Source organism: Suncus etruscus, chromosome 1 (genome assembly GCF_024139225.1).
Source record: "Suncus etruscus isolate mSunEtr1 chromosome 1, mSunEtr1.pri.cur, whole genome shotgun sequence".
NCBI classification, from domain to species: Eukaryota; Metazoa; Chordata; class Mammalia; order Eulipotyphla; family Soricidae; genus Suncus; species Suncus etruscus.
The window spans coordinates 106,067,594-106,094,436 of NC_064848.1; the positions used below are offsets into that span (position 1 = coordinate 106,067,594).

Sequence of the window (26,843 nt, forward strand, 5' to 3'; positions counted from 1 at the left end):
TAGGAGTAAGCTTTGAGCATCACTGATTTTGATGCCAAATCTCCCCACACAAAAATTTACATAATTTTTATTAATGTTTGACATAGTACAAGTTTGTAGTTTTCTAGTACTCTTATCTACTATATTAAAGAATCTATTAAAAATCTTTTTAAATTAAGTTTATCTAGGTAACAATATGTTAACTAATTCTGTCTGTGTATACTGCTAAAGTATAGATTGCTACTAAGTTGTTTCTCCCCTTAGCAATAGGGTACAGAAGTTCTTTTTGAACTTATCAAGTATTTTTATTGTATGTCAGTGAAGCAATTGAGTTTTGAACTCACAGAAAAAAAAATTAAGTCTTGTGCATTGCTAAGTAAATCTTTGTTGTATAGGTTTAAACATAAACCATACAAACACATGTGTACACATAAAGTACATATATAAAATATGCATAAATGGGGCTATATGTAAAGTCTGCATCTAATGATATTAAAAACTAAAAACCTTATATATATATATAAGGTTTATATATAAACTTGTATATATAATATTGTATATATAATATTTATATATAAATATAATTTTGTATATATAAAATTTATATGATATATTGCACATACTTTATGTTTATATGAAATTTTATGAAAATTTCTGTTTAAAACATAAGTAAAATTTTGAGGACCAGAGCAAAGATGGATGGCAGTTCAAACCCCAGCGTCCCATATGGTCCCCATATAGTCCCCCAAGCCAGGAGTAATCCCTGAGTGTCACTGGGTGTGGCCCAGAAAAAAAAAACCTAAGTAAAATTTTACTGTGATCTAGAATTTTGATAATAAACATAGGTTATATGTGTTCATATTTTATTGTATGTAAAATTATTTTAGTAGACAATATAGATTAGTTCTCAACTGTATCCTACAAAATAAAGTTATTTGCAGCACATTTAGAAAACCAAATATTTTTGAGAGTAAAAATTGTTAGTAAATATATTAGAATTGTTTTCTAGAAAGTATAAAATCAAGATGTTCCTTTGTTTGAATACCCTTTATAAAACATACAATTCTGTTTAGTTTTTCCAGAATATCTATGTTATGTACATATAAAGATAATGAAAATCCTCTGTGTACCACATAGTTTTTCTTCAACCTGCAAAAATAAGATATAACCTACAATCTTTTTATAGTTGTATTATCAGTATTCTGAACCCACTGTGCTCAAATTACCATGAATTCTTCATCTATTTGACCTTTCCAAAAGTTTGAGAGAGAATTTAAAAGTGAGTAACAGACTTTAAATTCTAAAACTGTTGTATGCATACCTAAATGTATATAATTTATATTTATTGGATTTCATATTTCAGAAAAATAAGCATTTCATATATTTCTCAAGTGATTTTTATCACCAAAAACCTAATTTTCTATATTTATATTAGAAAAGAAAAAATCATCTTCAGATTAAATAAATATTTTATAAATTACATAGAGCATAAAGATAGTAAAACTAACAGCTTGACATTAAGCAGAATGACTTAAAAACTGAAAATGAGGATTTGAAAGGAAGTCATAAAGTGAGACAAAAATAACCCATGTTATTACAAATGATTATCATCATTTATTTAACTAAACATTTTTCTTCTCATAACTTATCATAACCAAGTAAACTCTAATGTAAACTCTTCTTGATTAAAAATAGATAAAACTAGGGCAGAACAACATTTGATAGGTAGTATTCTTATCTTGCACAGGGTCTACCCAGGTTCAATTCCAGGCATCCCTTTGGTCCCTCAAGCCTTCCAGGAGTGATTCCTAAGTGCAAAGCCAGAGGTAACCCTGCGAACCACTGACTGTGCCTCTCATCCCCCCAAAATAGAGAAAATTATCATCCAATTTAAAATAAAATTTAACATTTCTTGATGAATTGATCATTGATATATGTAACAAACAAGAAAAACATTCAATGTAATAAAGTTAAAATATCATGTTTGGGATAGATGGAAATAAGACTGTTCCAACTTAAATGATGAGCTGAGAACAATTTATTCTGTATACATATCATTTAAATAAGTTATTTTGAATCTTAAATACATAATATCATTCTATTTTTTCAAATTTGGCTTTCTCATTTGTCTTTAAAATAATAGAAATGACTATATAATAACATTTAATTTTCTTTTTCCAACAGAGGGAAGATGATGCAGAATGGGCAAGAGCCTGTAAAGCAGCCAGGAATTGGAGTAGGACTGACTGACACTGAAGGTAAATTAAAATTGACAGTGTTAGATTTGGGTTGATTACATACTACACTATAGTTGTCTAATATATTTTTCTTTCAGCTTTAATGTAAATTTCCATATATTAGTGACAAAATTATTAGAAAATAGTCATTCACTCTGTTATCTATTGCATTATCTAATTTGATTTTAACAAAAATTTAATTTGCCAAAAGTAAAGGGTAATGAATGAGAAGAATGATATAAATAAGACTCAGGATGTTTTCTTAGGAAAACAAAACTCTGATTTTAAAAAAAAATGTCAAATATGTTCTTTAAATATAAGGGCTAGAGCTATAGAGCAGATAGAGAGCTTGCCTTGCATTTGGCCAGTCCAGGATTGATCCCCTGAAAACTGTCAGGAGTAATTCCTAAGAGCAGAGCCAGAGGTGACTCAAACAAAATAATGAAAATAACGTATTATGAAAATATAAAATATAGATTTTATATTTTATAAATATAGATAATGAGACTTCATTTAGTTTTATAGAATTATTTAAATATGGAATTGAGAAAGAACTATTGGTGATCAATTTTATAGAGAAATCATTAAGATAAATACATTTATCAACTTTTATTTAGATGTTGATTAGTTACAAATCAACCATTAAAATTCCTTGGACTTCATGTTTTAAAAATTCATATTTGTCAAGAATTTTATCCAATCGAAAGTGGAGTAGAGAAATAGTACTGTGGTAAGGCAATTGCCTTGCAAGTGGCCCAGCCTAACTCGATCTCTGGCATCAGCACCACTTATGTTCCCTCAAGTCCACCAAGAGTTATTGCTGAAGGCAAAGCCAGAGCACTGCTGAGTGTAGTCCAAAAACAAAACAAAACAAAATACCATTCTGATACTAAATTGAAGGAAACTGATGAACGATAATAAAGAATCATTAAAGGATATGAGAAATAGAGCTGGGATAGATTACAGAATGGAGCAACTGTCCTGATAGGCTAGTAATGGGCATAGGCTACATAAGCCTCTTTTTATGTGAGCATGTAACAATGAAGAGGTACAGCAGATTCAGAAATATATTCGAGAAAGGCAGAATGGAAAAAAATATTCTAGTTTCTTTCTTGCTCCCACTCGATAGTCTGCCGGTGCCTGATCAAATGCGGATGAATGTTAATGGACAAGGGAATAAGAGGAAGAGTTAAAAAGCAGTTACCCCAAAAGTATAGTAAAGGAAAGCCTGGAAATGCTTTCCTAAAGCGCTGGGGCTTTAGGCCTCATACAATCTCATATATGTACTGAAGATCATATGATCAATAAAATTAATCAATTTCCTACTTTGCTTCCTTTATTAACAGTTATAAAATCTACATTTTTAGCACTGTAAAATTACTTATCTAAAATATATAGTCTTGTCAGTCAACATTGCCTTGCTTGAAAAATTAAAAGTAAAATAAATTTAGCAAGAAAATTAAAAAGTAAACTTAGTAAAATAAATTATGAAAAGGTCCCAAAACTACCATACCCAACCTTAAAGCTCTTCCTATACACAGTATAATTTACATTTTGCCATTATACTTTGATTTAAATCTACCCATTGCTGCACTTGCCTCTTCTGTAAAGTAGAACAAATCTCAACCAGAGCTATAGTTTATTCAGACTGGCATTTCAGCACTTAGCACAAAATTTTTCACATAGAGTTACTCTGAGAAAATTTATCAAATGAATGACTAGACATGATAGAAATGTATTGTAGTACAGTATACAGAAAAGCAGTGACCAACAATTTTCACATAACCTTAGAATTCAGGTATATATAAAATACATATCCATGTGTAGTTTAAGCTACTAGCGTTCTCCTTTTAATCTTTTTTTTCTTTTGATTTTTGGGCCACACCCAGTGATGCTCAGGGGTTACTCCTGGCTATGCGCTTAGAAATCTCTCCTGACTTGGGGGACCATATGAAATAAAAGGATCAAATCCAGGTCCGTCTTAGGTCAGCCGCGTGAAAGGCAAGCGCCCTACCGCTGTGTACCACCCTACCTCCTCTCCTTTTAATTTAAGATTATAAATAAAATTATTTTAATACATGGATTAACAGCTCTTAGTGAATAGAAATTATACATCCTAATGTAGCTGTCTTTTCTTTGTCCCACACAAAATAGGTTTCTTTTCCAAGAAACCAGAGACTATTTTACACCTTATTTAAGTTTATAAATCAATATGTGTATGTTTTGTGAACTAATTCTTACATGTAGTCATCCCAAATTATTTATTGAGCAGAGGGATGGGGTTTGATTTTTTTAATAATAATTTTATTTAAGCACCATGATCAAAAACATGATTGTAGTTGGGTTTCAGTCATAAAATGAACACCCCGGTGCTGAGCGATGGCACAGCAAAGGGTGTTTGCCTTGCACACGGCTGACCCAGGATGGAACACGGTTTGATCCCCTGGCATCCCATATGATCCCCCAAACCAAGCGATTTCTGAGAGCATAGCCAGGAGTAATCCCTGAGCGTCAGGGTGGTGTGGCCCAAAATCCAAAAAAAAAAAAAGAGAAACCCCCCACTTTATCAGTGCAACATTTCCACCACCAATGCCCCAATTTACATCCTCCCCCATCTATTTAAGAATGAGAGAGAACAAGATAGAACATGTAAAATAAAGTAAGGCATTTATAGTCATATTCCCTTTTGTTGACAATATTTTATGCATATTACATTCACCTCAGTTCAAATTTTGAGAGGGAACATTATAATGTATACTTATACTTGGCATTTATTACTCTACAAAAGATATATAACAGGTTCCTAATAACTTTGAGAAGATAGCAATAAATAGTAATTTTTTTAATTTGTGTGTTTCTTTGGAGGGGCAACTTTCAGCAGTGAATAGGGCTTACTCCTGGCTCTACACTCAGGGATCACTCTTGGTATTGTTCAGGGAACAAATGAGTGCCAGGGATTGAATCCAGGTGGGCTGCATGCAAGGCAAACATCCTACCTACTCTATAATCATCCTAGCCCACTTAAAAAAATTAAATTAAGATTATCAATAGGTGGAATGTGAAGAATGACTGTTAAATTAGGGATCTGTCTTAAGCACACACACACAAAAATTCAATTTTAAAGTAAAATATTTTGTTTTGTACACATAAAAACATGAAATCAAATTTTATTTTTATTTAGGTATACATTATGTCTCCAAAGATTTGTTATATGATGTTTATTTTATATTGACTGATCAGAGATTTGTATTTATTTTTTAAATTGTCAGTCAACATGAATATCTATTACATTGACAAACAAAAACAAATTTAAAATTCATTCATTTTCATTGAAGGTATAATGTCAGTTTCCTGACTTATTTTCCCTTTTTATTGTTCAGCCTAGCACCATGAACTGTATCCTTATAGGCAACTTTGAATTTTAAATCATTACAGTGTTCTACTTCACATTGAGCCTTTATATTAAACATTTAAGCATTTTGTTTTATGAACACTTCAGTTACTTGAATAAAATAATCTATCCAGAAACTTGTGGCCAGAATATTTTACATATAAATTGTAATAAACATATCTAAATAGTTTGTTTCCATAAGATCTTGATTCTTAATTTAGAATTGTAATATATGATATATAAAAAGCTATTTTTATTATATTAAAATTCATGTTTAGAATATTATTGATATTTTTCATGATAATTAGTTACGCTCATATTTGTGGAGCAGATCAATTTTTTTTTTTTGGTTTTTGGGTCACATCTGGCAGTGCTCAGGGGTTACTCCTGGTTCTGCTCTCAGAAATTGCTCCTGGCAAGCTCAGGGGACTATATGGGATACCGGAATTTGAACCACACATGCAAGGCAAACACCCTACCTCCATGCTGTCTCTCCGGCCCTGAGCAGATCAAATTATTATTTTTAAAAATAATTAAAATAAGAATTTCTATAATATGTTCTACGTTTTCTATAGATTTTAATTTTGAAATGAGGTAGGTTGATTGGATCAAAATTTGATGTGAGTAAAACAAGTTTTGGGGGATTTTTGACATAAAATGTAGTAGAAAACTATAATACTCAGGTGTACTGTACTGTCTTTAATCATAAAAGGCTGAACATCATCAAAAATGCAAGTAAGCACTGTTTGCCATATTATTAACATACTTTAGTTGTAGCTATCGTTAAATTTAAAGTGTACATACAGGGAAAAGAACAATCATAGTAGAATTGGCAGGGCACTTGCCTTGCAGTTAGCTTCCCTGGCACTTCTTCACTACAAAGGATTTCTCGAACACTGTCAGGTGTGATCCCTGAGCACAAAGCCAGGGAAAGGCCCAAATATCATCAAGTGTAGCACAAACCCAACTCCCTTCTCAGCTAAAAAATAAAAAGTGTATATAATGGAGAGTCATTTGGATCTTACCCAAAAAGAGATATTATGTATTAATAAAGTATTATAAAGTGTTAATCACTTGCTTAATAAACTTGATTAGAACACATCAGGATTAATATTCAATAGTTAGGATAGCTAAGAGCAGTTTTTTGTTTGTTTTGTTCTTTGGCCACACCCAGCAGTAGTCAAAGCTTATACCTTGCTCTGTAGTCGGAGATAACTTACCATGGGGTTCATGTGGGGTGCAAGACTGACTTACATGCTATAGAACTTCCCAGAGAAGATCATTTCTCTCAAAACCTTTGATTAGTGGTTTTCAACCACCAGTCCTTGAACAAGTGTCAGCAGAAAACTTAAAAAAAAAATTAGTCTGGGGCCGGAGAGATAACATGGAGGTAAGATATTTGCCTTGCATGCAGAAGGACAGTGGTTCGAATCTGGGCATCCCATATGGTCCCCAAGCCTGCCAGGAGCGATTTCTGAGTATAGAGCCGGAGTAACCCCTGAGCGCTCCCGGGTGTGACCCCAAAACAAAAGAAAAATTAGTCTGGGCTGGACAGATAGCATGGAGGTAGGGTGTTTGCCTTGCATACAGAAAGATGGTGGTTGGAATCCCAGCATCCCATATAGTCCCCCGAGCCTGCCAGGAGTGATTTCTGAGCGTAGAGCCAGGCGTAACCCCTGAGCACTGCCAGGTGTGACCCACCACCCAAAAAAACCCAACCAATCAACCAACCAAACACACATACAAAAAACCCATTAGTTTCACCACAGTTAAAACAACCTGCCATGGACTGGTATGCAGGCATAGCTTTTCCACAGCTATAAAAGTGTAAAGAAGACTGATTTATATCATAATAATTAGATATCTAAGTGTCCCAGCTGTATTCACAGATGTTTTTCCAATATAATTATATTAAAATTCTAATAATTAAGGATTAATGTAAGAATCTTACCCATTTTAAATCCCACATTTTTTGATTTAGTAAATTTATTGACGTGTTTATTTTAGCTTTTATATTGGATAGCACTTATTATATATAGTAGCTGAATTGACCCACTTACTCTTTGAAACTAGGTTCTCACAAGCTTAACAGATGTTAAAATCACAACTTTATGTAAGACTTAATTTGCTTGATTGCGTGCATTTAAGAAACAAGTATCCTAATAAATCACTTATTTTCTGCTGTATCATTAAGAGCCTGAGTTTAATACTCAATTTATGTTTTAAGTGGACCATGACAAATAAGCCTTTGCCACTATAAAATATGCTAAGCTTAATGAAAATATTTTCTAATAATTAAATATGTAAAACACAGTACCTATCTAAGGAGAAAAGGACAAAGAGATGGGAGAATTTTAAAGAGGAGAAGGTAATAATTGGTTTATTATATTTCTGGAAGGGGTTTTAATTTTTGTTTAAAAAATAATGACTATATAAAAATAATAAAAATCTATTATCATGACAATTTCATTTTAACTAGCAACTTCTAACTCAAATACATATATATATTAGCTCACTTTATTTAAAATTTAATCTGTTCTTTTTATATATATAAAATCTTTATTTATCACCATATTACAAACATGATTATAGTTGGGTTTCAGTCATAAACAGAACACCCCCCTCCATCAGTGCAACATTCTCACCTCTAATGCCCCCTCCCTCCTTCCCAACCCCTGCCTGTATTTGAGACAGGCATTTTACTTCTCTCACTCATTAAAATAGTCATAATAGTTATTAGTGTAGTTATTTCCCTAAATGCACTGACTACATATATATTTTTGTTGTTGTTGTTTTTTTGGGGCCACACCCATTTGATGCTCAGGGGTTACTCCCGGCTAAGCACTCAGAAATTGCCCCTGGCTTGGGGGGACCATATGGGATGCCCGGGGATCTAACCACAGTCCTTCCTTGGCTAGCACTTGCAAGGCAGACACCTTACCTCTAGCGCCACCTCGCCGGTCCCAATATATTTTTTATGAATATATATTATAGTATATCATATTAAATTAAATTCTATCTATAGTTGGCATAATTTCCTTTAGTAACAAAATATTATGTAATATTTACGAAACCAGTGTTGAGGGTTAGAAAGACAGTACAGAGATTAAAGTATTTGTCTTATTTGCAGTCAATCCCTATATGATCCTCATGATGACATGTTTTCCAGAGCACGGATTATTAATTATAAGGAACCATTAAGGAAAGAAGTGTAAGAATTATGAGTAACATATGAACACTAGAGGTTTATCTGAAAAACCCATTTAATAGATAGAAAAAGAAACAAATGTGGAACAGAAATGATTTCCTACAGTAAACCAATACAAAATTAAAAAAATTAGATTTATAACCTCTATTGTATTTGTTTTGATAAATACAGGATGAAAAGGAAAACACTTTTTTTGTTTGGTTTTTGGGTCACACCTGCCAGTGCTCAGGGGTTACTCCTGGCTCTATGCTCAGAAGTCGAAGAAAACACTTTTTAATCTATTTTTGAGAGGCCACACCCGGTGACACTCAGGGGCTACTCCTGACTATGAGCTCAGAAATTGCTCCTGGCTTGAGGGACCATATGGGATGCCGGGGGGTAGGGGTGGGGGTGGGTCAAACCTCGGTCCGTCCTAGGCTAGTGCCGGCAAGGCAGACGCCTTACCACTCCACGCCACTGCTCCAGCCCCTCCACTTTGGCTTTAAGTAGGGAAAATGAAAAGAATGCTGGTTATCTCCCTAAGACTTTGTATGTTGAATATCCTATGCTATAAGTAAAATACACATTCAATTTCCTTTTTATCTGTTTTGTTTAGATATTATTTTTCAATGGACAGGAGAAATAGAGTACAGCATGTAAAAGCATTTTCTTTGTATGTACTCAACCCTGATTCAATCCTATGCATCCAATGTGGTTCCCCAAGCACCATCAGAATTGATCCTGCGCACAGATCCTGAACAGAGCCATGCGTGGTTCTAAAATAAAACAAACAAACAAATATATATATATATATATATATATATATATATATATATATATATATATATATATATATATATCTTTCAAAAATATGTAGGAGCTGGAAGATCATCACTTGGAAATAACTGTTGTTAGGACATATAGGAAATCACTCAAGAAAGTTACTGAATGCCAGTACTAGTGATGCATTGAGCCAGCCCAAGCTTTTTAGGAGCATCTGGGGTGGATTTCCCACAACTTCGTAAAATACCTTCTTTTTCCCAAAGAGTCACAATATTTCAAGTTCAATTTCCAGCTAATTTAATGATATTTCCAATTAAACAGGCAATGTTATTTTCTTATCTTCTGTATTATGCTTTCTTCATATATTGTTTTACTTTTATTGCCATAGTATTTTCTAATTCTCTTCAATTCACCAAATAAAATCATCATTCAAAGGATTTATTTTTAAATACAAAATTGCCTTTAGTTTTTAGTTTTTAAAAATTGATAATCGACTTACTCTGCAAACCTGTCTTCTCCCTTGAACATGAATCTTGCTTGTTTGTTTCTGTCTTTGTTGCTTTTTCAATCCTGAAGAAACCTTTATTTACTCTTGAACGCCTATTTCCTCTCTTTCTCTCCCCTCTCAACTTTCCAAGTAAGTTTCAATCAATAGAAGTATCTTCATTTGAAATTTACAATGTACACAAATTTTGTACTATGCTAATATAATCATTACAAGAAATTAGATAATTTATTATTGATGATCAATGTTATGTAAAATAGTTTAGCTAAACATTAAAGTCAGATTAGAAAGCAATATGATTATTTAACTCTTATTATTTGATTACTCATCCTATATATTTTTGCTTAAAATGTACTAACATAAAAATTACATTATAAACTATTTACAGTGGATTTTTTTATATTTGCATGTTTTATTAGGCTTCTCAGATCTTTTAACCAATAGTCTTCTCTTTTTTAAATTGTTCTAAAGTTGATTAGTATACTTGAGGATATCTGTAATGTGCATGACAGTGGCACTTAGACGTTTAAAACTGAAGAATGTCTTAAAGAAGAATGTTTTAAAGAAGGCATTAAGGTGTTTACTTTGTATCTTATTTAATTGTAAACTTTAGTTGTGTCACTTTAATACAAATCCTAGTTCTGTCTAATATTTACTGAGTGACTTTAACTCACCCAATCTCCTAAACTTCTTTTTCATCTTTAGTAATTGGAGAATAGTAAGGAAAAAGACATATTTAGTTCCATATACCAGGTTCTATCTATTTGATATTTTACTTGTTAAAAACGCACTTAACCTTACTATAGCAGCAAAGTGAAGACACAGATCCAGTTCTCTTCCTCTTATTTCTCTTGCTGCTGATTTAATACACTGTTTGGTTTGGTGTTTGAGGGGATCCCATATTATGGTTTTGTGTTTATACTCCTAGGGTTCCATTCATTTAGACCTGGTGCTCTTGTGCATATTTGTTGTAGTGACACTGGGAGTTACTAATATTAAAACACTCAAATTACTTGTTATCAATGACACTGTTATTCAGACTATCAAGGTGTTTGACTATTTTCACTTGATTCAGAAGTAAAAGTGAAATGAGTGCTTACCAAGGAAAAGGATTTAAAATATTTCGCAAATGATAAAAATTATCCAACACAAGGAATTTTTCATATCATTTAGAGTATTATTAACTACTTTTTCTAAGTGAAAATTATTAATTCCAAAATAAAATTTGAAATTTCGAGATTTTATAGAGAAAATTTGATACATTTAAGTATAAATTTAGAATGGAAAAAAAATCAGAACTTGTCACACACAATATAAGTGCTTGTTCAACCAAATGACACTTTTTCTGAAAGAACCAATTTTATAGATAAGAGAATAACATAAACATGAGATAAAATTCAGAAGAAAGATCGCACTTCTTCTTTTTGTGTTTGATTGCTAGTCTTTAAAAATGTCAACAAATTCTATTATTTTCCTTGAGCTAATTAAGTTGTAAAACAATTTCTTATCTTTAATTATTATTTAATTTTGATTTTAATGTAGCTGAGTTAGCATGATTATACCACCAGTGTGCTTAAGAGTTATAATCTCTTGTTTTAAATAAGAATTATCTACTCAAGTAATCTTTTATCTTCAAGTATTTTCCTGAGTTCAGCAGATGCAATTTTAGACAATTATCATCCAAAACATATGTTTACTTAGCCACAAAATAGCATACTGTTGAAACTTTTGTAATTTATATTACATTTGGAAACCCAGACAGTAGTCACTGGGGTTATGGAATACTAAGCAGTACTATCAGAGATATAGTGTACATTTTTTATTATATGAAATTTATAATTAATAATATATGTAATATCATTATAATGAATATATAGAGATAAATACATTCTATTTGGTAATATTTATTATTTTAAAATAATCGACATTCTCCTTAAAAATAAACATTATGGACTGGAACAATAGTGCAGCAGATGAGTTCCTTGCCTTTCATATGGCCAACTCAGTTTAATTCCCAGCGTCCCATATGATTCCCCAAACCCTCCACGAATGATTTGCAGTACAGATCCAGGAATAAACTATGAACATTGTTGGTGTGCATTCCCCTAAAAAAACTAAAATAAAAACCGTTACAGGGAGCAGAGAGATAAAATATGGGATAATATGTTTGCCTTACATTTGGCCAACATTTGTTCTATCCTATCTCTGCATATGGTCCCCTGATTACTGCCAAGAGTAACTTCTGATTAAAAAGACAGAAAAAGTCTCTGTGGAGCCAGAGCAATAGCACAGCGGGTAAGGCACAAGGCCGATCCGACATCCCATCTGGTTATTTGAGCCTGCCAAAAGCAATTTCTGAACTCAGAGACAGAAGTAACCTCTGAGAAGCACCAGGTGTGGCTCCCCTCCAAAAAAAAAAAAAGTAAGGAAAACCAAAAATATATGTGTACCACCAGGTGTGGCCTTAAAATAAAATAAATAAATAAATAAAAAAAATCATCATAAAAATATCACATCTACCAATCACTCTAAAAAACTGTTTGGAGAGTTCAATTCTCATAACAACCTCTATATTGGTACTATAGAGTTATGGTAATATTCCTAATATCTATTGCATTGACTTATACAAAACATCCACTTGATATGTTTAATTTGTTTTTGTTTAGAAACACACCCCAGAGTGTCTGAGGGCTATTGCTGTCAGCTTTGAGAATTGTCTCCAACTGTGCTTGAAAAACATATGGTGCCAGGGATTAATTAAAATAGGTCTCAGACAACCTGAACTATCTTGCTTCAAAACAAGAATAAACACAATTGTGCATTTGATTTGTGGCCACGCCTAATTGTGGTCAGTCTTTGTCCTGGCTCTGTGCTCAGGGATCTGCTCTGGAAGCACTCAGGGTAACATGTGGTGTCAAAAAGAGAACCGGTTTGGTTGCTCACAAGGCAAAACCCTAACCCCTGTACCAGATATCTAGTCCCAGATAACTATTTCTTGAATCAAAGATTAATACTTATAGAGAGATCAAGAAATTAATTATGCCTACTAGTATAGCTAGAAAATGAATATTTACACAAAATTATTAAAATTTAAATCTTAAGAGTCTTTGCATAAGCCTACTAAGGAAGTTTAGGTATTGTTTCTGGCTTTGTTTTTATGAATAAAACATGTTTGTGCATGAGGGTTCATTTGTCACATATTTACAAGATAAGCATGCAGGATGCAAAAGTAGCATTGATTGCTTCCTATTCCAACTCCAATCAATTCAAAAAGTTATACTAATCTTATAACTATTTAAGGTATTTACCAACTGAAAACTGAACTCAGAGAAATATTAGTACTTCAATTATTTTTAAAAAAAACAACTGTTTTTTCTATTTAAAAGTCAAGTAACTTTGTAGTCTTACATTTCTTTCCAAAACCTAGTCTTATCTACAGAAAATGAGTAATAGTGAGTCTTAATCAGAAAAAAAATAGTGCATTGTAGTTGACAAACATGTTCTTGACCAAGTGGAATGAGATTTATCATAGAAATGAATGTACATTTAATCTTCAGGCACTCTGCTTTAGGCTAGACAAGGCAAAACGGCCTAGCAGAGGAAACCTTTGTATATAGTACCTGAAATAAAATCAATACATAATCTGGCTGGAAGAAAGATGACAATGGTTCCACTGAGAGAAAAATTCACATTCTGAGAGAACATAGTGACAATACTGGTGACCCTGTGGGTGCTTCTGTGTGATTGTGTTTGTTTGTTTGCTTTCTTTAGAGCCATAATTAAGGAATTTTAGGTAATGTTCCTAGCTCTATTTTCATGAGTGAAAGATGTTTGTGCTGGAGGGTCCATATGTTACTTTTTCTTTGACCCAAGATATGCATGCAAGATGGAAAAGCAGCACTGATTCCTTCCTATGTCATTTTCCCAGCACCCTATTATGTTTGTAGCAGGGTTCTGTGACAGAGGAAAACAGGACTTGAAGTGTTATCCTGGTTTAAATAACTTAAAAATTCACAGATACAACTAGAAGAAATTTCAACTTAATGCCATAGATATGCCATTGGAAGTAATAGACAGATTTTTAGAAATGGAAATTAAATGACTTATGTGAAAATATTTGGAGTGAGGATCATAAAAGATCACATCTATGTCAGGAGACCAGTTAAGAGGCAGACCAGCAAATGGATTGGAGTACTTTGAAATTGATGAAGGTGTGGAGCTTTGAACATTAACATATTGTAATGATATTATCTGATAAAAAAGCAAATTAAATATTAAAATATTCAATAAATTTTTAAAATGTTAAAGCTGGATTACAGATGCAACCCTAGAAGATAATGGGATAGACAATTCTGAGAGCACTCAGTGAAGTCAAATGGGGCTGCTTTAGTTCTAAAAATGATTCAGACTCAAATGGCTGAACTCAAATGCCAGAAGCAAAATAAAATAGCTATAAGCACTTGCATCAAAGAGATGAACTGATGCCATTATGTTCTCTGTATAAATGATTAGTAAACATAATGATGATTTAAAAGAGAAAAACCTTTTAAAAGTGCTAAAGTGAGTAAAAAAGTAACAGAAAAGCAAAACTATGCTCCTCAAAATCATAAAGAAACTAACTGGCTTACTCTCTAGTATGCACTTCAGATTACATTTTAAAAATGAATGAAAAAAGTCAAGTGGCATTTGAATGAGATAGAACATTTAAAATTTGCTTTCTAAATTTTGTCTCTATATATGGTAAAAAATGATTCAAATATTCAAAGTTGATGAATCATACACTTGTTAGTGTTAGTGAAGGGAACTCTTAATAAAGAAGAAAAATCACTGGAAAACAAGTGTAGACCTTTTTGGATTCGCTAAATAAAAACTTTTAGCTATACACTGAAGACAAAAGTAAGAAGCAAGTTAAAGGCTGGGGAAGCCATAAATTGGTCTGGAGCAGAGAGTTTTGTACAGGAGCTCCAAGTTCAATGCCCAACATGATCCATATGGTCCCTTGAGTCATTTTCAAAGAATACTCACTACATATATCTCAACATATCCCATCAAAAAGTATGACAAAAGTGTCAGAGATATAGGTTAGTGAGTAGGGCATTTGATTTGAACACTGTTGACCTGGATTTGATTCCTGGCATCCTATATGGTCCCCTCTGCCTTCTAGGAGTAATTTCTGAGTGTAAAGTCAGTAGTAATACTCAAGTGCACCCAGCTGTGGCTCAAAAAAATGTGACTGAATATAAGCACTTATCTGTGTTTGATTAAAATTTAAATACCTGTTATTATATATAGTAATCAAGTCATTACCAAAGGTTGCTCTTGAACAGAGAGCCAGAGGAAGCCCGGAGCTCTGCTGGGTGTTACCAACAACAATAAAAGAATCAATTTAATTTTTGTTTGTTTTGAGGTCACATCCAATGGTGTTCAGGTCTTACTACTAGATCCATGCTTAAGGATTACTCCTAATTCTGCTCAGGGGTCAGAGATGGTATCAGAGAATAAACCCAAGAGAATCACATGCAAGGCAAGCATCTTACCCACTGTACTCACTTTTATCCCCTTTGTAATATTTAAATTTTCTACATTCACAGTGTTATGAAAAGATAATAATTCACTGTTACCATAAAGTGTAAAATTGGTTTCAGTCTAAATAAATGTTTTGGGGACAGAATTATAGTACAGTGGGTATTATTTGCCTTGAATAAGGTTCACCTAGGTTCAATATCCAGCACCATGTATGGTCCCCAAGCCTTACCAGGAATGATCATTGAGCACAGTGCCAGGAATAAACCCTGAGCACAGAAAAATATTGTCTCTGAAACAAACCAAAAAGTTAACATTTTAAAGTTGGAAAGGCTGAAGTGTGTGTGTGTGTGTGTGTGTGTGTGTGTGTGTGTGTGTGTGGTGTGTGTGTGTGTGTGTTTATTCTGGATTACTTTAAGGCATTTTTTTTGGTGTGGGCCTGATAGATAGTACAGAGGGTAAGGCATTTGCTTTGTATGAGGCAGACTGGGGTTTGATTCTCAGTATTATATTCCATCTCTGAGCAACTCTAGGAGTGATCTCTGAATAAAGAGCCAGAAGCAATCTCTGAATACCTGTTGGCGTGGCCTAAAGACCAAAAAGAAAAAGGGAGGGGTTTCTCGGATTAAGTTTAATGACTGTACCAATTTATTGCTCATAAAGTAAGAATTAACCAAATTATGATTTTAAAAAAGCTTTCCTAACTAATATTTGATTAAACCAGAGAACGAAGATTGTTTATTACATGGTTTTAATCAATAGTCTTTAGAATTCAAGTATCTGAGTCTATTTTACATTTTATGATTCTATTTTTATTTATTTGCTTTTTTTTTTTTTTTGCTTTTGGGTCACACCCGGTGACACTCAGGGGTTACTCCTGGCTATGTGCTCAGATATCACTCCTGGCTTGGGGGACCATATGGGACGCCAGGGGATCAAACCTGTCTGTCCTAAGTTAGCTCATGCAAGGCAAATGCCCTACCGGTTGTGCCACTGCTCCGGCCCTTATGATTCTATTTTTAAAGTGTGTCAAGTTTATCTTCCATTTTATTTATTATTAATTTGGTCATAACCAATGATGCTCAGAAGTTACTTCTGTCTGTGCGCTCAGCTTGTGGAACCACATGAGATACCAGGATCCAAGGTAAGGCAAAGACCCTACCTGATGGACTGTCTCTTTAGCTCTGTTGACTTTAACTGGAGGAACACAGTTTAAAATGATTTCAATTTCTTCAAGAGGCCTTAAGAAGAGGAATCATATCAACAAGTTACCGTCAAGAGAGCTTTTTTTTCCTCAATACTTTGTTACTTTTGACAATCTGAGAGTTTGAGTTCATTTTTCTTAGTTAATGATGAATTGACTGTGCCGAAATTTAGGTCAAGCTGTGCAATTCAGTTGAATTTTAAGACTACTGTGAAGTCTATCAACCAATTTATGAACTGTTTTGTTACAGTTAGCAGTGAATTATCTCAGTGAAATTCACAGGAGCTGTGACTCATTGATTTGTGGATGTTTTAGAGCTCTGGAATATGATCTGTTTCAGATGATGATCTTTTATGCTTTCTTGTGACTTTAGAAATATTAGTGCTCATGAGCTAAGAAGTGTCTGGCATTTGCTTTGATATTCTAAATTTCTGTTCAGCTACTTTAATTAAATAGTATTTTTACTCTTATGAAAGTTCTTGGAAATATTCAAAATAAGATATTAAGTTTAAAATCTTTCTGAAATATATGTATTACAAACTATGGCCAAAGGATGAGAAGATCTAGAATGTATTGTTTAAAATTAATTTTTAAATTTTATCTTTAAAAATTAGTGTACAACCTTGTTTTTGTTTTTTGTTTTTGCCAAAATATTCCCAAAATTCTATCTAGGTTAAATTGTTACCATGGTAGCATAACAACATAGAGGAACTATTTAGGTTTCTTAAAGAAATATACATTTTAGGGGCCGGTGAGGTGGCGCTAAAGGTAAGGTGTTTGCCTTGCAAGCGCTAGCCAAGGAAGGACCGTGGTTCGATCCCCCGGCGTCCCATATGGTCCCCCCAAGCCAGGGGCAGTTTCTAAGCGCTTAGCCAGGAGTAACCCCTGAGCATCAAACGGGTGTGGCCCAAATAACCAAAAAAAAAAAGAAATATACATTTTAATACATTTAATTAATAAGATTAATTCCTTGCTAATTTTAACAAAATTTAAGAAAATCAAATTTTTTTCTTTTTTTTTTTTTTTTTTTTTTGGTTTTTGGGCCACACCCGTTTGAAGCTCAGGGGTTACTCCTGGCTATGCGCTCAGAAATCACCCCTGGCTTGGGGGGACCATATGGGACACCGGGGGATCGAACCGCGGTCCATCCACTTGCAAGGCAGACACCTAACCTGTAGCGCCACCTTCCCGGCCCCAGAAAATCAAATTTTTAAGTGTAAATTTATCGTTTGGGATAAGTATTATGTTTTACTTTGGTTTGGTTTGATTTTGTTAGAAGACCAGAAAAAAGTCCTTGGCAACCAAAATACTACCATATTTTCTTTCAGGTTCAGTTACATTATTCTTAAAGTAACTCTCATTCCACGTTTGAGCACTTGTCAAATCCTTGAAGGTCTTTTGTTTTATATTAATGTTTTAACTGGAGAACTTCCATTCTCTTAAGTGTTCTCTTACTCTAGAGTATATTACCTTCAACTAAATTAATCTTTTATTCTCACTGTTATTATCCAGTTTGCAACTTTTCTGTGGTTGGACCCACTGGCTCACACCTCCACTATGCTTTTAGTACAAGAAGTCTCTCTATTACTCTAGTTTACCTCTTGGCATATCCTTTCTTCCATTTTTAGTTCAATAATATTAAACTTGCTCATAGTTTTCTTTACAAAATTCTTACGTTAGCTCATGGTGAGTTTTTTCTCTTTAATTTCATGTTGCCAATACCTACCAAACTTCTTTATCTTAGAAAAGCTATTTATTCTTTAAGAACTTATCAGTTTACCTTTTCAAGAATTATTTGTGGGTTTATTCCATGTGGACATATAAGAGAAGACTTCTCATTGAACCAATCTTTTGGATTGCAATAATCACTTGAAATAGCTCACATTTGGATAGACAGAGGGTCAGAGAAATGAAGTGCTATTTTAGCTCAATAATAATCTTAATGTAATTATATTTTTCTTCAATACAATACAATAAAATATAGGAGTTCAGAGTTACAGTTACAATACAATGTGATTGCTTTGAACATATATAACCTGAATTCAATCCCTAGCGCTCTATATATTTTACCATGTCACACCAGAAGTGATCCCTGAGCATATTGCCAGGTATAAATCATGAGCACTGCTCCTAGGTATGACCCAGAAATTTTAAAAAGTCTCCTAATGTAAAGGCAAAAATACACAAAATTATTTTTGTGAACATTAATAATTTGGTAAATAAAGACATAAAAGTTACCTTTAAAGTCAAACTTTATTTTTTGTCATTTTGAAAAGTTGTAACCAATGCATATACCATTTTTTTTGAGAAAGGGATAGAGTATGTTATATGAAGGTGAAGAAACAATATGTACCAATCAGAAAAAAAATTTTACCTAGCTTTACAAATAATAAATTCAATATGTTTTTAAGAAATAGTTTTTCATGGAAGATTTATAATGTGATATTATTTAGGTTTAAAATAAATACAAACCAATACTAAGTATCTTAGATATCAGGACTATATCTTTATATAAATGTGTAAATAAATTACACTCAAAGAATTATGTAGTTATATGCTTGGGTCCCAAAATTGTTAAATTGATGAGACGAAGATAGTAGATTGAATAGAAAATAAAACAAAATAACACCTAAATCAAAGTTGTTGCAGACACTACCTTTAATTAAGTGCATGCATGCTGTGAAATAAGTACAAGCAATTCAATTTTAAGTACCTGTCATGGAAAACAAAAACAATATTGATATGAGCATGATCGGGAAAGACTTATTGGTCTTTCATGAGTATTAGTGGATGCTTATATTTTTTCTTTGTGTCTAGCCATTCTATTTTAATTAGTTTTTTAAACAATAATGGATAATTTAATAATATTTTTTACTATAACCAGGGCATATTTTTAAAACTTTGTTTAATTTTAACATATATTAGTGTTCTTCACTGATAAGAAACATAAAAACGGGCTGGAGCAGTAGGGCATTTACCTTGCACTCTGCTGACCCAGGACAGACCTTGGTTCTACCGTCCACCCGAATCCCATATAGTCCCCCAAGCCAGGAGCAATTTCTGAGCACATAGCCAGCATTAACCTCTGACTGTCACCGGGTGTGGCTCCAAAACAAAACAAAACAAACAAACAAAAAAGAAACAGAAACTAACTTAAAGTAAATGAATTCTTAATATAATGGACAGGCTGCTTGCCTTATGCATGGTCAACACAGGCTTGATCACACATCCATATAAGAGTAAGCTTTTGGCAACCAAAAGATGTAACCAAGCCCTCTAAACCCCCCAAAAAAGAATTTTTGGCTACACAATTGGTACATCCATAGGGGCACTTGTCTTAAAACAATAATTCCAAAGGTCTGTTTTATTTTTGCAATTTTTTTTCAATTTTCTCAGAAGTACTGCCTGAGTTTAATGTTTAAAATATTAAACATTAATTTTAGTTTTGAATATCTACAGTATTTACTAGTGTCTTTATTATATAAAAATAATTTCCTTTACTTTCCCAGAAAAGCTACATGTCAATTCATTATTGAAGTATCTTTCTTTATTTGGGCCTGACTTCAAAGAATATGTTGATTAATTTATTATTAAGTATATATATTTAGCCTCATTTATATTTTATTGAATTTCACCTTTTCCAACTTTTTATCATTCCCTTTGTTACTGTTCTTTCGCCAACTAGATTTTCACACATCTGGTTGTGTCTTGCTATGTCACACCTCTCTGTGTTGTGGGCATATTTGAGTTGCAGTCTTCACACATACTATTTCACAAACCATTTTATGAGCCCAAGATTACACATTTTGTAATGCTGCTAGGATCATAAACAGTACCCTACTTAAAATTTTCAACTTAACAGTAGCTGTGAAGTTTGTCAAATCAATACCAATCATAACCTTGAATGCCTCAATTATCAAAAAGCTTGAGGCCAGAGTTGTGGCCTATGTATCATGAAACAGGGTACATACAAGCCCAATTCTGGGACTGATGGTTTCCTGAGACATTCTGAGTCCTTCCCTCAGGACTAAGCAATGTGATATTTCTACGACAAGGTAACAACAGTATTACACTGTATTATCTGAAATGAAAAGGATGACTACGGGTTTAGGATTCTTGGATTATAAAGAATAATTTCCTGATAGTAATATATCATGTTATTTATACATATTGATAACTTAAAAACATTGGACACAATATTTACACACTAAATCTTTGTAAGTGCCCTGCAACACAAACCCTTTATCTCCTACTTGTCTTATTGTGTCTGCAAGTGTTTGTGAATCCTATACAAGCAACATGCATTTTTGCAATGATTTTACATAAAAAGATAAAAATAGAGGCTAAAAATGGTAAAATAGAAACAAAAAAAAAAAAAACAGATTCCTAACCATTACTGAGATAGCAAACTTATGCTAATGTCTAAGTATTTTTATTTATTTATTGTAATTTTCTATTTTCTCTCTGGTTTTTTTTGGGGGGGGGGCACATGATGGGCCTCAGAACTTCCTGCTGGCTCTGCTTTCAAGAATTACTCCTGGGGGCCGGAGCAGTGGCGCAAGTGGTAGGGCATTTGCCTTACATGCACTAATCTATTACAAATGGCTGTTTGATCCCCAGTGACCCATCTGGTCCCCCAAGCCAGGAGCACTTTCTGAGCGAATAGCCAGGAGTAATTCTTGAATGTCACCGAGTGTGACACAAATGTACTATTTAAAGAAAATACATGTAAAATCTCACAGAAAATGTTTCCTATTACATGAGAAAAATAAATACTATTTATTAGAAAAACATAAATGTCATATTAGAAACAGTAAAATACATATAACTATGAGCTATTTACAGAAATCTCACAGAAAGTTTAGAAATATATATAAAGATATATACAAGTATATTCAATATAAAATTTTCACATACAAAATATAACACATTTAGGAAAAAAATTATAAAATATAATTAAACTTTATAAGAAGATGACATAAATGAATCGAGATGGAGTGCATTCCAAGGTTTTTTGTAAAACCATCAAAGTTCAATGAAATAGCAACTTATTTGCTATAAAAAATTTAAAATCTGCTCCTTAAATTCATATAAATTAATAAAATATTAAGAAGTTTTTGTTTTCTTTTGGTTTGAGACCACACCTGGCATGCTCAGGGGTAACTCCTGACTGCACTCAGAAATAACTCCTAGTGGTGCATGGGGAATTAAAAAAAGTGTGGGTATTGGTCCTGGGTCTGCCATATGCAAAGCAAATGTCCTAACTGCTAAAATATTTCTCCAACTCTAAAGAAAATTTAAATAAAAGATAAAATGAACTATTTCTTGTTATAAAAATCTTTTATGAAGCTAGATATTCTATGTTGTAGTATTGACTATAATTTAATAGACCAAAAATGCCCAGAAAAATGAACCCATAAGATGTGATTTAACTATGAAAAATGTCCTAAAGATTCAATTGCATATAAATAATTCAGGTAACATCTCTACTTGGGAAGAATTTTCTACTACCCTAATCTGTTCATTTTTTAAAGGTTATTTAGCTGGTCTATATATCTGAAATAAAAACTAACACTTTAAAATTTTGAAAAGAAAATTAAAAACATACGTAATCATATCAAGAAATGTTTAAGCAGAAAACTAATGATCTGGTATAAAATGCTAATATATTTGCCTACATTGCAATTAATTTGAAGTTTATTAAAAATAACAAGACAAAGCAGATATACATCATAAATATAAAACAAATGCATCAGGGCCCATTATATGTGCATGAGCATATGAATTATATTGTTTTTCTAAAAATCATTAAAATGTCAAAAATTTGGGCCCGGAGAAATAGCACAGCGGCGTTTGCCTTGCAAGCAGCCGATCCAGGACCAAAGGTGGTTGGTTCGAATCCCGGTGTCCCATATGGTCCCCCGTGCCTGCCAGGAGCTATTTCTGAGCAGACAGCCAGGAGTAACCCCTGAGCACTGCAGGGTGTGGCCCAAACACCAAAAAAAAAAAAAAAAAAAAAAGAAAAAAAATGTCAAAAATTTGTGGAATTTATGCATGCTAATAAAAGAGCATAATACATAGACAAATATTGGTATAATCATTAATCACTTTGGAGAAAGTAACTGTCCTACTCAAATATCTATTCTATTAAAGACTAATTAGATTTTAGAATATATTAAAACATTTAAGTTTAAATATCTATTCTGCTTAAAGCCAGGATTCCAATACATCCTAAATATTTTAAATATTGATTAAACTTGTACTCATGAATTTGGAACTATATCTACTGTTAATTTCTATTTTGTTCTTAGTAAGAAAGAACTTACAAAACCATTCAGTGAAAACTTGGTAAATAACTATTTTATATAGTTGTTAATTTTAGATTATAACCATATTAATGAAGACAAATAATTTGACTTAAACATCTATTTTGGGTTATAAGTAAGTATTAACAAATTAGGAAAGGGTAGGTCCTTTTTATTTTGTGAATATTTATTTTTTAAATATATATAATTAAAATGCACTAAGGTTCTAGGAGAAATTTTGACACATAACTCTTAATTCAGACTCAACAAAAACACAAACTCCGATGAATGATATTTGCCATTATCTAACAAACTATGGTAATAAATTTTTATTTTATTTATTGATATTTTAAATTTTATTTATTATACACAAAAATAAAATAAGGTATGAATATTTGTAGAAAATTTAAAACATAAACATTTTGATTACATAAAATCATAAATGTGAATAACAATAAATCAACAACAATAATACCTTTCTAACAGTGAGACATAAAAATGTTCTAAAACTAATCAAGAAAAATCAGGATAGGGCATTTGCCTTTAATATAGCTGACCTGGGTTTGATCCTTGACACCCTATGGTCACCTGTGCCCATCCCCTCTCCCAGAGTGATCCTTGAATGTACAGCCATGAGTGAGCCCTGAGCACTTCTGGGTCTGTGGGTCAAAAAAGAAACAAAAAAGCCATGATACCTATAAAAATATAAAAGTATCTTTGAGATTAGTGAAAGACAAATAATAAATCTATATGATAGAATTGTATCATGAAATAATTATATAAACTAATAAAGCTCCATTAAGTTATCCACTGAATATTTTGTGCTATTCATGTTTTTAATAGTCTAGCGTTTAAATTGAATGGGAAATTTCAATATGCAAAGCAACTTTGATAAAAGAAAAGACAAGCTTTGCCATTCATTAGTTTGCTTCTAATTATATTCTTTTCCCTCTCCCATGCTTGCTCTTTTTATGGGACTGTATTGGCTATAATCTGCCAATAAGCAATATGTATTATAATGTATGTAATCCCTAGATGAGCTTTTATTTCTGGTGTAAGACATACAGAATTCTCTATCCTCCCAGGACAGCAATCAACAAGAAAGATAATGTCATCCTACCACCATAAGTTGATGTGATCTACAAGTGGTAGATGAACTACAAACCATTTTTAGACATGAGGAATCACTTTCTTTTTATGTTGTTGTTGTTGTTGTTGATGTTAATGAAATGATCATAGATCACACATTTTGCGCTTGAGCTCTCACACTTAATTTCTGTTCTTGCAAAATTGGTTCTAGCTGAAAGTTGCACTTTTGACTGTGGAACGAATAAATTTTATTGCAGTGTGCACACATTCTTGGGAAGATTTTTTCAGCAATTTCACATTCTATTGATTTTCAAGAAATCACAAATAGTAGTGCTGATAGCTTCACACCAGCATATGGGCAGTAGTTTAGAATTGAACTTATGATGTCTTGCCAGCAAAGCAGGCAATGTACTACTGAGCATGTTTCTAGACCCATAAGCCTTTCCATTTAAAATCATTATGATTTTGGTAGTGTTTTTATGTCACTTTGGTGGTGTGTCTTATGCATTATACTCTAGTGAATCCTGACTTATCCTGAGTGAAGTTATACTTCAAGATATAGGTGTATGATATAAAGCTTAATTGCAAAATGGTCTCTAACTTCTCAAGGGAGTATATGGTAGCCAAGCAGCAAGTTTTATTTTTTAAATTCATGACATTATGACATTACTGTTTTTTTTTTTTATATTTGGATAATATATGTCCATTCTCTGCTTTTCCTGCATGGATAATCTGCCTGCTTTAGAGACAGATGGCAAGTCTAGCCAAGGATTGCCACTTGTATTAAAAATAGATTCAGTGACATACGCCATCTTCTATTCATACTTCATAGAATTTCTTTTCTTCCTTTTTTGTTTTGTGGAACAAGCTGATTTATTAAGAATCAATTTACAAAATAGAAATATTGAAATAAATGTACAATAAAAGTCTAGGAGATAGAAATTTTAAAATAAAAGCACACCCAACATGATTAAAGAGAGTGGTGGTGAGGTGCTTAGGATCAAACTCAGGACCTGGCATATGCTAGGAATATATTCTGCCATTTAATAAGTTAATGCTGATCACCTACCCCTACTGGCTCACCATAGAATGTAGCTTTAATTAACACAAATTACTGCATTGGCATTAATGTGCTAAACTGTGTTTCTAGCCCTTTGGATTAAAATTTAATATGCTAAATTACCAAATTAAACCTTTAAGTTGTATAGTTCCTGGGACCAAATTATAACTAAATGGTAGAGCATGTGCTTTGCATTCTGGTGCCTTGAAATCAATCTCAAACAATAAATAATAAGAAGTTAATGTATATGTAATATAAACTTTTTATTTAGTCTACATATTAAAATTTAATCCAAGTAAATAACTTTCTTAAGGAAACATGTTTGTAGAAATATTTTTGGAACATGTCAATGTCTTGGGTGCCAGAGTGATAGTCAGTGAGTAGGTTGCTTTCCTTATACATGGGTGACACTAGTTTAATGTCTGGAACCATATATGGTCCCATATTGTTAAACTATATTCTCACAAGGAATGATCCTAGGGCACAAAGTTAGGAAGAAGCTCTGAGCACCTCTGGCTGTATCCTGCCAAAAATAAATGAAATTATCAATGTCTTAAAGCCTTATTGAAAAGTAATTATATGATATGTAATGATTTATAAAAAATTATAAAAGCAATTCCTGTTACACAAGGTCATTGTTTTAAAAAATTGGAAGTTCCAATTATAGGTAACTATTGAATGCTATTGTAAGATTATTGGATATTCTTTGAACTTCTGGAAGGGATATTTGCATTTTCAGTATAGATATTAAAATTATTAACCTTAGAGTAAGGTTAATGCAACTGCATGGAAAATATAAAGGCTGGTAAACAGTATGAATTATAGTGTGCTTATCTCAGCTCTCTGAAACTCACTAAAATGAAAAAAAAAAAGGCTTTATTTTAAAACTAAATTTCAACGCCAGGTGGCATTATTCCTTGTATGCATGGGCACATTAAAATGGAAAATACTATACATACAAATAAGTTCATACAAATAAGAACACACAAATCTTGTGGTGCAATGGAACCTTACATACCCTAAACATTGACATGATGACCTGGCACAGGCCTCAGAGGTTTGGATATTTTCCAGTAACCCCTGAACCAGGGAAGCCATCTATGAAACATCCAACGTTGTTTATGACATCACCTGGAAGCAATTCTCTACCAGGGAAGACCCTACTACTGCTCTGACATCGATTTACTCAAAAGAGTCTTCTCTTAACACTGAGAAGATTTAAACAACAACAATGACCTGCATACTGGACAGGGCTTTCTGCACTGCCCGTTAATTGCAAGTTGAAATTAGACGCCACTCCACACCATCCTGACTTCACTGCAGGATATACAGATTCCAGGACCTTCAATACAGAAATGTGAGATCAAGAACAGAGACTGTGAAAAATATAACTGTATGGGTACTACAGACAATGACTGGGATTGGACAAACTAGTTTGCCTGGAGCCTAGAAATGGTCTTATGTCAGGAAACTTCAGGGGTAGGGTCTCCTTGTACTTAGGCCAAAGTTTTTCCTTTCCATGACCCCCATACTTTGGTGAGCCCATGCAAACGATAATTGCCACACTAACATTGTTTTTA

At 32.9% G+C, this 26,843-nt stretch overlaps 1 protein-coding gene across 1 annotated transcript in view; it reads left to right on the forward strand.

Moving 5' to 3' along the window:
• Positions 1-26,843, forward strand: part of PCLO (piccolo presynaptic cytomatrix protein) — a 331,891-nt gene that overhangs the window by 286,816 nt on the left and 18,232 nt on the right. Inside the window, exon 23 of the mRNA XM_049772799.1 lies at positions 2,164-2,237. Within this exon, the coding sequence (XP_049628756.1) occupies positions 2,164-2,237 (74 nt within the window). The remainder of the gene's footprint in view (positions 1-2,163; positions 2,238-26,843) is intronic.